The sequence below is a fragment of the Orbicella faveolata genome, unplaced genomic scaffold, assembly GCF_042242905.1.
Source record: "Orbicella faveolata isolate gen_17 unplaced genomic scaffold, um_ofav_v1 contig_47, whole genome shotgun sequence".
Taxonomy (NCBI): domain Eukaryota; kingdom Metazoa; phylum Cnidaria; class Anthozoa; order Scleractinia; family Merulinidae; genus Orbicella; species Orbicella faveolata.
The window spans coordinates 23,344,839-23,357,958 of record NW_028301577.1 but is presented as its reverse complement, the minus strand read 5'-3'; the positions used below and the strand labels follow the sequence as shown (position 1 = coordinate 23,357,958).

Here is a 13,120-nt window from a genome sequence, read left to right as displayed (position 1 = left end):
ATGACTGTCAATACTTTGCACACCGTCTCAAATAAAAGGGAACACGATCAACTCATTTCACCACAGCAAGCGACGTTCTCCGCTGAAGATCTGAGCTTCTTGACGGAATCATTCTGTTCTCTCTTGAGTTCTCCTCTCCAAGTAACAGGTATTGTACGATTACATATATGCACGATACATTTTCTTAGGCTGATGTTAAAATTGAAATTTCTGTCGTAGAAGCAAGGAAAAAGTAATAAGTGCGACTCAGAAAGAGGCTTGTAGAACGAAATATCTTTTTTGGTTCGCCATGCAGAATGTTTCCTTTAAAGGGCATCAGAATTCATGAAAGTTTTATTCTTCCTCTTGATTTATTTATTTATGTTTTATCTTCCTTTGTAACTTAAGTTGTGTATTTGTAGCCCTTGTTTTTAAGTTCTCAATCCGCTAACTTCAAACAGTGGCCCTTGCAAGCAAAAGCTATTTTGTTTTCTCTGGCCACCTTAAAGGGGCTCTAACAGATGACAACTTTGTTCTTTTTACTTCTTTGAGTAATTAATGTCAGGGGTAAAAGATTGTCAATAAAACGAAAAAGCGTGTTAATGTTTTTAATTTAGGCCTATATCATAGCAAACTCGGGCTAAAACTAACAGTTTGCCGATTTTGCGTCGATGGTTGTAGCGTGTATATATTTCGCGTGGTTAATGTCACATACTGTTTCAGCGACCCACTCATGGCAATATAGAAAACAAGCGTTATGAATTAGTTTGCCAGAACTGATATAGTACTCTCTATGATTCAACAGGTGAAAAGTGGGAGGTATTAGCCAAAGGTAAAATGTGCACCACGAGGTATGTTTAAGTTACGATGAATAAATTGATGTCATCTTGGTGATATCGCGCAGTCTCTAACTTTCAACTCAGACTTTGAAACGTTTTTCAGTTGAACTTAATAAATTATCTAACAGCTCACAGCTCCAAGCCCCGAGGGTCCTCATGTGTTTCAGTGAAAATAGTATACGAAGTTATTTTGCTTTGAAATAAAGAGTATGCAGTATACGATGGGTATATGTCGGTATATTTGACAATTGTCTTCGACGTATTTTTAGGGAATTTTTCCATTAGCTTAGTTAAGACTAGTTTCAAAGTATTTTTAACATACTTTTATATTTCTACTATTGTTTAGTAGAATTCTACCTGAACACTAATGCAAATGCTGCAATCTGATTGGCTGAGCCATTGCACACTATCAGCCATTAGTATCACCCAACTAGTGGACTAATGCAAATCCTGCATTTTGATTGGCTACGCTACTAGGGGACTAGTAGTAATAGTCATCGAGTAGCGAAATTGGCGCCATCGAGCGTGACGCTTTCTTTCGTTTTATTCCCAAATAAATATTTCTTCAACACGCATTTACTAACTTTATTATTACCTTTTCTGTCCGACTAGTTGGGTGATACTAAAACAATTAGACCCTTCGCCCTCAAGGGCCACGGGTCTAATTGTTAATTAGTGTGCAGTGGTTGGTGGTCGTCTTCGAAACAGCGACGTGTTTTTCGTTTTTCCAAAGTTTTGAAGGAATATTTTGATGCAAATGACTAATTAATATTCCTGAGATGATTAAAAAAAGGACATTTACGGTTTCGAGACTTGAAAAAACTTTGGAATTACTGAAAAAATGATGCGCGCGTGCACACAACTGCAAGGTCAAATGTCAATTCAATCCAAGCGATCTTACTAAGGCACGAAGTTTAATAATACGTCAAGAAATAACTGGAAACTGTTATTTGAAATAAATTTCAGTTAGAATTCTACTAAAACAATTAGATTATTCGCTCTCGATTTCTATGAGGTGATAGTTGATTCTATCACCTCATAGAAATCTCGAGCTCATAATCTAATTGTTAATTGTCATAGAAGATCAGTTTTTGTAACTGTAAGAGTTACCCTAGCTAAATAATAATTCTTCTTCTTCTTCTTCTTCTTCTAAATCTAATAATAGAAAAATATAACTAATCCTAAAAGACATATATTATACGAGATATAATTTGTCAGATAGAGTCTATGAATACCATAGTTAGTATCTACTAACTATGATGAATACACTGTGATTTAAAACGTTTAATTTGTCACTCTTTTCTCTATTGCAGCTTTCTCTTTGGAATGCTACTTGTCATTGGCTGGTATGAAACGCCTCAAGCGCAAGTTTCTTCTTCTGGGCAACTACTGCTGGATACCCTGAGCCTCCCAAACTGCGAGGCTTCACTCGCCAAAAGATTATTATGTCTTAAACACGGCAAGTATCGCACGTTTGATGGCACATGCAACAATCTCTGCAACATTACAACCGGAGCCGCCTTCACACCACATCAACGTTTCGTTCCTCCTGCGTATGAGCCAGACTTCCAACCTCGGCAATTCTCTACCTTGCAATTTACCGGCGGACCATTTCCCCTTCCAAATGCAAGACAAGTTAGCAAGAAGGTATTTGCCAGTTCTGAAGTCCAAGCGGATTTTACCCACATGGTAATGACGTGGGGTCAATTTTTGGACCATGACGTCACGCTAACTGAGTTTACCGTAGGGGTGGACCCACAGACCGATTGTGGCGTGAGCCAGAACGCTTGTCCCAGCCTGTTTGAGAAGCCTGACTGCTTTGGAGTCAACATCACCAGCGGGAATAATCTATTAGGTGACCCTAGCGCAAAGTGTACCCCTCTCGCCAGGTCAGAACGGAACGGCAATGGCGAGCAGGTCAGTTGTTATCCTTGATGACACATCGGACAGTTTCTAATCTTCTGAGATTACACATTGGTCAGTTTCTTTTTCTAAATTACACGCAGTTCATATATGGTCAACTTTCTTATCATATATGCCTAATAGACCAGTTACTTAATCATGACTTCACATAATGCACACGTCATGGAAGCCAGTTTGGTTTCAGTTACAGTGTTAAATACTCATAACATTTAAAAAACAAAGTGGCTAGACAAAGAAAGACTTCAGCAAATGTTAACTACACTAGCTTCTCGCAAAATTTTAATAACCGCATTAAATAATACTTTAGACAATATTGTGTTACTCAGTAGTTAGTTATCTTTAAGGACAACGTGAAAAGGGATAGCTATACTATCATCTATTTAATAAAGCTATTGTGTGAATATATCTTCCTTCAAAAAGTAAGTTGTAACAAAGTTCTGATACGAAAACAAAATATATTATTTTGGGTAAGCATGCCATGTTATTAGTTCTCTCCAGTTCAGACTTACACTATTAGGGATTAGTGGAAATCGTATTCTATGTAATTCTGCAGTTTCGTTGGCTTATAAACAGTTTAGCGTCCTTAGGAAAATGAATGGTTGTCTCCAACCTAAATAACCTAAATTTTTCTACAACAGATAAACGAGATAACCGCTTACATTGATTCGTCACAAGTGTATGGTTCAGATCTCGAAACAGCGGACAGCCTTCGCAAATTCATAGGAGGTGAACTTCTGGTTGATGCCTTTCCTGACGTTAATCAACTACCAGTTCTACCGGTGGCTGAATCTGCGGGCGGTGAAGCAGGCTTCTGTAGATCTAGCGATCTTGTAAATGAACCTTGCTTCAGAGCTGGTGATCCTCGGGTGAATGAGAATCAAGGTGGGAGAAATTGGTGACGTAACTTCAAAATCGTGCTGTTAAGAAATCCGAACTCAGCTTAGCGATAACACTACCTCATAATTAAACTGAACAATGAGACACAAACACCCTTTTAGTGTTCCGACAGGTATACATGTTTATTTGAATTTCGCTTAGAACGGTTTTCAAATGAGTTTCGTAGAACCAAAATTAAAGTAATCACTCTAGCCAATCACAAAGGACACAAACAATAAAGTGAGCCAATCAAAATTCCAAGTGCATGCCTGTAGCTGACGGCAAGCGCGGGAAAACATGGACGAGCGAGTGACGATTGGTTTTGGTTTCACTTCTGATTAAATGAAAAAGTGGCGCTAGTTTTGTAAGCCAATCGGGTCGCGGAGTAATGCAAAAGTGAATTTTTACTTAACTCCACTTAAACAACCATTATATTTTCTTGTTTGACAGCTTTAATGGCAATGCACGCTCTGTGGGTTCGTGAACACAACCGTATTGCCAAACTCCTACACTTATTAAATCCATGGTATAATGACGAGAAACTGTTTCAAGAGGCGCGCCGAATCGTTGGTGCCATGATACAACACATTACATATAATGAATGGTTGCCAGCACTCATCCCCAGTCAAACTTTGGTAAGACCCAGATAGAAGAACATAATGTAATAATTCATCCTTCTTTTCTCATTAGGAAAAAGAATACGTAGATATCCATTTATTTGTAACTTCTAAATTATACATCGCGCAGAATGCTATTGTCTTTCGCGACATATATTTGTAGTGCTCAGTTTTTCAATGCGTGGAATAATATTTACAAATATTAACTGTCGGAATTCCGACTGCTCTCGTCAATGAATCGGCGACTGTCAATCAAACGGTCTGATGTGTGAAGTAAATCCCAAGGTGTAATAAGCTAACAAAAGCGCTCTAATTTAAAGGCGGCCTGCGCTCTTCACAAAGACTTTTGTCAACAAAGTCGTGTGCAGCGACATTCTCACTTTTTTTGTTGACTTGTCACACTCGAAATGGTTTGAGCGCGGGAGCCAAAAGTTCTCCCACAAAAAATTCTTCTTCCAAAGCGTTGCCAAATGGAAAGAACGGTGCGCAAAAAACTTTCTTCTACTTTATCGTTGTCCTCTTTTACTCGACCGGTCAAAGCAGTTCATCAGACGTAGTCTTTTACTTGATCGGTTTACGTAGTCTGTCGTTGATCGAGGACTTAAAAGGCAACACATGTCTTTTTCTATTCGAAAGATGAAGGGGAAAACAAATGACATTTCTGTTTGAAATCCAGAGCCGAACAAAAAAGCAAAGGCACGCTGCGCGTCTTACGCCTGAGTGAGCATTGTTGTCCATTGCACGTGTGAGATAATTATTCAAAATTGGAACCGTTTTAATTGATCAAAACATTTAAAAGGCCCAGGTTCGAGTATTCCGTCGTTAGAGTCCTCTTTGGAGTAACATGTCAAAGCGTACGAGATACCAGCTCGGCTTTTATGCATCACTATTTGATGACATTTATGATCGTGGCCTCAGTTATAAGTACCGACCCAAGCAAAAGCCCGTTGTTATGAAGAAAGCTCTGTTCAAAGGGTTACGTGATCACGCACAAAAAGGGCTTATCCACATACTTTAAGTGGTACTATGATCAAATTTTTACCCCTTGAATTTTTAGCTTAATCACCTAGAATTCCACGAAAGATAAAAAGCGCTGTTTTCCATTTGCAAATATCTTTATTGGTTCCGAAGATATTAAAAATGTGAGATATGTAAATCCGCAACTTATGATGCACTTTAGGGTGACGTATAAAAAGTACTCAGTACTGCTCTAGACTGGTCTCCTTTCGGCATTTCGTACGCTTCTTCAGTGGTTTCGGCAAAACTTCGGACATGCATCATATCTCGACGAAACACGTTAAAGCATGAATCAATAGTTGAATTATTATTTTGATCCGGGGCGCTCCAATTGTATGGATTTTAATGACGGCGTACACACCTGCAAAACCTATTTAGCATCAGCAGTACACCTTTATAATCTAAGAGATTCTGAGATCAAACTAGACTTACCCAAGCCGCGCACGAAGTACTGCAAGCGCGGCTCTGTTCCAAGTGAATGGATATTAACAACGAACGACCGTCTTCTGTTTCAGAGGCAAGAAGCAGGAGTTGCGTTAGAGGCACCTGGAACATTCTTCGACGGTTACGATCCTTTTGTAAAGTGTGTAATGTTCAACGAATTCTCTACGGCTGGTTTAAGAATAGGCCACACCCTGATTCGGGAAACCTTTACACTGGCGGATGGAGTTCGTAGGGTGGACCGCCTGAATGAATCTGCAGTCGATTTTTTTGACCCAGCAGTGCTCTACGAACTAAACTTAGGAGTCAATCCCTATACAGGTTTATATCTTGGATTAGCTTTGGAAAGAGCCTTCGAATTTGACCGGTATGTGTTCATTGTTTAGGCTTGTTTTGTAAGACAAAATAAACTGATTGACAATCGGAAAGCAAAAACTTCATTTCTCGATTGTCTTTCAGCAGCCCTTGAACTGTAACTTACATAACACAGACACTTCGATCTCATGAACCGTGATCTAATAGCGAAGTAGTTAAATGACTTTATTATATATGCGTTTTTATTTGGGGGAGAAATGGTCGCAATCAAAGTGAGGGTGGTTTAATGTAATACTTCTCAAAGAGACGTTCTGACTAACAGACACTATTCCTCCAAACTATTAAATATTGACCTCACTCGGTCGATAAGCATTTTATAATACAACAATGTGTGTATGTGCGTGTGTGTGTCGTGTGTGTGAGTGTGTGAACTTTTCATTTATGAGGGTGTTTACTTTCTTTCTGCGCGTCCTGTTTAAGTTTCCGATTGAATAGTTCTGCATCGGAAAACTCGGTCAGTATAGAAACTTCGTTGTCAGAATATTCATTCTCTGTCATTAAAACGCATCGATTTTGCTAGGCCTTGCCCTTAAATTGAGTTATTTTGATAACAGCAACTGTTAAAAGGACACCAAATTCATGAGTAGATCCTTTTACAAAAATATAATGATCTAAATAGCAAGTTCGGGCTTTCATGCCAAACAGTTAAAAACGATTCTCCAAAAAATCGTATTTGACAATAAGTTAGTGTTTTTCTTTCTCGTAGGAATATTGCTTTGGCGGTGCTGGAGAAACTCATAATACCAGGACCACACGATGGTATTTTTGGTGACCTTGCTTCTATAAACATTCAGCGTGCACGAGATCATGGCATACCAGGCTATATCGAGATTTCAAAACTTTGTGGTGGTCCAGCAGCTACAGGTACCGGCTTCAATGATCTTACAGATATACCATTTGCTCAGCGGGTGAGACTGGAAGGCACTTACAGAACTGTCGAGGACATCGACCTATTTGCGGGAATATTGAGTGAAAACCCTATAGAAGGCAGTGAGATGGGAAGAACCGCCACCTGTCTGTTTCTCAAACAGTTTAAGGACTGCCGCGCTGGTGATCGCTTCTGGTATGAGAGAGACGACCCTCTGACAGGGTTTACCACAGGACAACTGACCGAGATAAGAAAGGCCACTTTAGGTCGAGTGATATGTGACAATTCAGATGGCGTGTTCACTATTCAGCCCAAGGTCTTCTTGCGAAATATTAACAATAGTGTAAATGATGATGTGTCCTGCAGCGATCTGCCAATTGTCGACTTGAATGTTTTTAAAGAGAGTAAGTACTTTTTGCTATCTATTTTCATTCTGGGAATTCTACTGCCGATGGAAAAGAATTCTTTTCTTTTTTTCTTAGAATATTTTGAAACTGTTTCGACAAATTACTCCGGGAGTAAATATTCCACCAAACTTGTCTTAAAAGTTAACGTAACTAGGTTTGCGCCGTCTTATGAAACCTTGGCAGTTACAACCTTGAATGTAATGTGCAGCGTCTTCTAACTGGTCGACAGTAATTTAGAAGTAGAAGCTTCAAAAGAATAGTCCGCATCGCTATTCTCTCTCTTCCCCAGATCGGTAACCAAGAATCGGAATGTGTGGGAAATGAGCTCGCTGAGACAGATGTAAGGCTCGTGAAAAGAAAAGGGTAGCTGTAATATTTTCTTCTACTCCCTTTTCGCGCTGTCAATCACCAATAACAAGAAATACTGCAAAATTCTAGGAAAGATGGCGATAGTTTATAATGCAGAACAAGTACTAAGTGAAATATTAATTTCTTATGTCTTGATCGCTAGGTCCCAAATATTCCGGTGCTCCTAAATTTTCCCGGAGTGGTGGTTTTGGCGGAAATGTCGCTGCTTGAAGTTTTCCCAGGGATCCATTTTCGAATTTGTTCCATGCAAGTTTTCATTTTAGTCAGTCAAAAACGATGTAGCTGATGTTAATAATGAATGTAACAAGCCTGAGTTACAACCTACGTGGCCCACGGTCGAATAGCTAGTTATATAGCCAATATTATAATTAATAGAGGATTAAATTGCCTTGTTAGTCAATAAGTATAAGCAGTCATTAATTGTTTTTTATCAATCGATCCTCCTCCTTTTAGGAAACGTACGATAAATTGTTTATAACATAAAGGGCAAAAGTTGATGTGTTCCAGCATCGGTTGATGGTGGACAATCCATTTAAAAAAATATATGATGTGATACCGGACCTCTTAAAAAACTCGATAAACTTCGTACGTCATCTTAGACAGTCTTGAAAAATCTATTTATACCTCAGAAAATTCGGACATCTTAGGTCAACAATGAAAAAACTTGAGTACAAATGTCGTCCTTTAGGGCCACTCCTAATTCAGTGATTATATATATGCTCCAAATTCGATCGATTCAAGCGTGAAACTCGAGTAACTGTAGATTCTATCTTAATGTTCATGCTCCAAGTTCAGTAATTTTTAGTACATTTACTATATTATAAAGGAAAGTCGCTGCTGAAGAATTTTTTTGTCATTTTCAATACTTAGTTTTTGAATGTTAATCTAATAACGAAGCATGTAAAATAACTCTATGAAAGTGGAAATAAACTTTAGCAACTTTATATTCAGAGTTCTTCTATGTTTGAACATACATGAGTTACTATGCAATTCATGCCTCACTCCCCTCCAACCCCGCCCCCAACCCAGGGCCGAAGGGGCCGGCTGTCTTTGTCCCTGTCGCTGTCACTGCCAATATCATTGTCTTTGTCTTTGTCTTTTTAACTGTCACTGTCACTGTCATTTTCACTGTCACTGTCACTGTCACTGTCACTGTCACTGTCACTGTCACTGTCACTGTCACTGTCACTGTCACTGTCACTGTCACTGTCACTGTCACTGTCACTGTCACTGTCACTGTCACTGTCACTGTCACTGCCATTGTCATTGCCATTGTTATTGATCTAATCTATGGATTCAAAAGTGATATAAAGAACAAAGAGTTTCACATGTTTACCAAAACCTGTTTTTTTTTTATTCCAGCAAGCAGAGCGGATTACATAAAGAAGTCCACCATTGTTGATCTCATTTTGCTGCAAGAAACAAACAAAAACAAATTCCCCTTACTGATATCCCTTAATTTTACAGTTGCACTGAGTACAAAGATGCAGCATCTTGTAGGATAGTGACTTCGATGTACTTGGTTCCAACTTTATGGAACTTGTTTGCTTTATAAACATCGAGAGTGAGTCCGTCGTGGGGCGGCACTATCAGCTTGAAGTAAGCCGTGTTTACGAAACCTCCGTCATGCGTAGGGTAGCACGAGCCCCAATGTTCATCCACCTTCAGAGTGATCGCAAACTGACCGGGATAGAAAGAGTCGCTTGGTTTAGGCGAACGAGTGCCGACCCACACACTTCGTCTCAACTTTGTACCAGAGTGACCGAAGAACCCATTACATGGGGGGCGGTACCTGTAATCAACTTTACCTCTCGTAGTAATTCCGAAAACAGCATTCCCGTCTGACACACCATATAAAATATCGCTGCCATAACGTGCTGTCCTGATACTGACGTCATGCGAAACCACAATTTTAACGGTCAGCGAGGCGAAAACATGCAAGACACCAGCAGGAATCATGGGAACTTTAAGGAGGGCGGCGTTATCTGCTGAGCCTCTGTTGAATGTGAGCTGTTCAGCGGTTTTCGTGTGGAAACTGGCAATAGAGGACGTATGCGCCTTCAGCCATGTTGGAGACATGGTTTGATGATATATCACGATTTCTTTTGGTGTGTCTAGGGAGAGACAAATAATTTTAAAATTTATTTATTTTATTAATTATGTCACAAGAAAACAAAATGCCCTATACTCAAGCTTGTAAAGAAAACTTATTAGAAAAATAGACGCGTTGGTTTTGACAGATCATTCCACTTGCCAAGGAACCCAGACACTATTGTTCTCTTGTCGAGTGCAATGAAACACACGTCCACTTTTCATAAGAAAGTTAGAGAAGCGACGAGAAAAACACCTTTTACACAAGATTCCCTCCTAATTGTCAAGCTAAGATCAGCAAGCTTAAGTTAATATGTGGTTTTCAGTCACCCTGTCGTTTATATATATTTTTCTCAGTTTCATTATGTGTGAAGACTCAGCATGGTGGAGTTTCTTTTAGTAGAGTAGTTTTGAACTTTTTGTTTACAATGAATTCTATACCATATATACTCAGTCTTTATTCTGGTTTGCGAAGTTAGTGAAACTTTCTCGGTTTCTTCAAATGTCTGAAATTTTCAGCTGTGTGAAGTCTCGAAACGGGGACGTTTCTAGTTTCTGGCAGAGTAGTATTGAACTTTTTGCTTACATCCTGCCTGAGAAATGAATTCAGTAATATCTTTGCTTTTGCTAAGTGTCGTTAAACACAAGCTTACATTTCTGTGGTTAGCAGTCAAAATAGATATGATTCTTTAAGCGAGACGTTTTTTTTCTGTATTTTCCTCGCTATCTTCAACTTCTAATCGTCAACTGAGTGAAATTACATCAATCGATTGAATTCAGTGGCATTTTGTTTTTGTGCGAACAGAAATTAGGTCTATTCATTTTCAGCGGTCAATACTTTGTATTTTTTCTCAGTTTCTTCAATAAATTCTTCACTTTTTCTCAGTTTTTTGAGCTCTGTGAAGGCTCGAATGGAAGAGCTGTTAATCTTTCGGTTGAGTAGTGTTTTTTTCTTAACCCCGATAGAGGTGAATCTAGGGTTTATAATTTGGTCAACTCCCACCACCATAACTTGAACAGAAAGTCCATAACGCGGGCGTCATCTTATAGCAAGTAATGTTTGTTAGAGTACCTCATTCAAAATATTAGCAACAATATATTGTACCAATTTGCAAGCATTTTTTTAAAAAAATGAAATGATGATATTGTTGTGCTGCTAGTAACAACTACTAAGGGAAGACTGTTGATAGACGTACCAGGGTCTTTGTCTTGGTTTTCGTCCTGTAAAAGTAATAAATAAATTAATCATTTATCAGCATGAAAAACAATTTCAATCAATAACTCAGAAAAATGAAATAGTTGGTATTTGAGAAACGGAGGTCACACGCTTACCTGAGTTTGATTATAGCGCGGGACTGCCGCCGCCAAGGCCCAAGTTATCAGGAAGAAAACAAAACGCTTCATAGTCTCTGAGAAATAAGTGAAAGAAATCAGTAAGTGATATAAAGTTGCTTTACGTTAAACTGATCATGAGTTGAAACGTGTCAAGGCTGTTTAAGGTGGCTCAAAACAGTGTCCAGCACTTAGATTTTGATGGGTCATTATTGCCACTCTTTATCATTTGATGCTACAATCATGGTATCAATCATTGGTGAACACGTTATTATTATTTTCGTGATACAATAGGTTACCATAGTAACAGTATGACCTGCTAAAACAACCCTTAATTACAGCTTTAGGGGCTTATAATTCGAAAACAGCGCGATGAAATTCTATTATAGTATCAAAGTTTGATAAGCACGATGAGACGCATTTTTTGGCAAAATTTTAAAAAAATCCTCTACATAGGGTTCAGAGCCACCTTAAATTTTCAAAGCCAACAAAAGATTTTTACCTATTTTGGCGTGTTGCGTTACGTTGCAAGTTTCAAAGGGGCTGAATTGCAATTTTCTCGAATTTTGATCGGCTTTCATGAAAAATTGCTAAAAGATCCCACAAAAATAAAATTGTTAACGTAAAATTCATTGACTGTACTGTCTTTTGCTAGAATATCAGACGATTTGAAGCACTACCGGTCAGCTTTTTTCCTCACTGAATTTGCATAACTTTTGAGTTTTGTTTTAATTAGAATAGTATGTCTACTTAATCGGGGCTAAGTTCGCTCAGAAAACACACAAAAAAAAATGAAAATAATTACCATCTCTTGATTAAGAAAGAATCAAGGTATACATTTAAAGTTAAGAATGTTTCACAGCGATGTAAACGTCTGTGTGGCAAGAAGCTGAAAAGTGTAAAATTTCGGATTATCGCGAAGTGAAATTTGAGCTTTCGGTGCCATGGCCGTTTTTAGTGAATTTCTGCCGTTATATTGGATATTTCAAAAAAAACTAACTTGGTGTCCTTCAGTTCCTTACCTAGGCCTTCAAACTGGCAAAGTATAAGCAAAATCAATTTTTCGACCGTGGCCACGATTTCTTTGATTTTTAGTGCAATTACTCTTTAATCTCTTTCTTAGCGTCGGATGAACTCCGACAAGAATTCAAAATCTGCAGAAAATTAATTAATGAAACAGTCAGGATAACATTCAGGGATTCATTTCGTCTCAAACTGATCTTACCTTACTCAGTCTCTGGCAAACAAATGAGGGGTGGCTGTTATGTACATGGATACACACCCTATGACATCGCCTGTAGCTTTTTGTAGAACTCACCAAAGCGGACAAAGTCCTAAATTTCCAACTATATTTAGAGTTCCAGTTCTGGTTTACGATGGAATGAATGAATTTTTTTTTCTTTCATTAGAATGTGGAGGTATTGCAGGTTTTGAATTCGTCTATCCCATATCAGTATTTTTCTCGCTGTTGTTCAGTAACTTTAGTTGTATGCTGCGTTTGTGGGAAAAGAAAGAAAAATTAAAAAGTGAAAGAATGACTACAACTAGCTGCATCGCTGGTTATTGAATCTTTCTTTCGTATTTCATTAACGGAATTATTATAGGTAAAGTCTGCATACGAGCCAACTGGCCCATCAGGCCCAAGCTTATCCCGTTTCCTGTAGCATGAAGCGACTAGGATCGGAGTATTTATACTCCTCCCTTGATGGGATGCTAGTCCATCGCAGGGTTACCACCGGCAATGACCTCGCCGGTACCCATTACACACGTGAGTGGAGAGATGCATTGTGAGAGTAAAGTGTCTTGCTATAGAACATAACAAAATGTCCCCGGCTGTGGTTCGAGCCCCCACGACTTAATCCGGAGATGAGCTCGCTAACCACGACAATTATGGACCACGCAACTAATAATTGATGATTTCTGGATGCTTACCAGGCACCTTAACCACGCAAAGAGGAAAAACAAGTCGTAGTAAATCTTTTGCTT

At 38.8% G+C, this 13,120-nt stretch overlaps 2 protein-coding genes across 2 annotated transcripts; one reads left to right on the top strand and one right to left on the bottom strand.

The window, feature by feature from the left end:
• On the top strand, positions 1–8,655 carry LOC110061033 (salivary peroxidase/catechol oxidase-like). The gene is made up of 8 exons (XM_089280239.1): positions 1–148; positions 785–830; positions 2,132–2,735; positions 3,380–3,623; positions 4,068–4,252; positions 5,767–6,059; positions 6,774–7,339; positions 7,854–8,655. Exons 1-8 carry the CDS (start codon positions 1–3, stop codon positions 7,919–7,921), a joined length of 2,154 nt encoding a protein of 717 aa, XP_089136365.1. The 3' UTR covers positions 7,922–8,655.
• Positions 8,656–9,053: 398 nt separating this feature from the next.
• Positions 9,054–9,811, bottom strand: LOC110061174 (uncharacterized). The gene has a single exon (XM_020768016.2). The coding sequence runs from the start codon at positions 9,788–9,790 to the stop codon at positions 9,173–9,175; it is 618 nt and encodes a 205-aa protein (XP_020623675.1). The 5' UTR covers positions 9,791–9,811; the 3' UTR covers positions 9,054–9,172.
• Between the last annotated feature and the right edge of the window lie 3,309 nt (positions 9,812–13,120).

Excerpts from the sequence above, each read along its gene's own strand:
- LOC110061033 (XM_089280239.1), top strand. The coding sequence starts at position 1 with ATGACTGTCAATACTTTGCACACCGTCTCAAATAAAAGGGAACACGAT. Across the intron at positions 149-784 it reads TTCTCCTCTCCAAGTAACAG|GTGAAAAGTGGGAGGTATTA; the intron begins GTATTGTACGAT and ends ATGATTCAACAG. Across the intron at positions 7,340-7,853 it reads CTTGAATGTTTTTAAAGAGA|GTCCCAAATATTCCGGTGCT; the intron begins GTAAGTACTTTT and ends CTTGATCGCTAG.
- LOC110061174 (XM_020768016.2), bottom strand. The coding sequence starts at position 9,790 with ATGTCTCCAACATGGCTGAAGGCGCATACGTCCTCTATTGCCAGTTTC.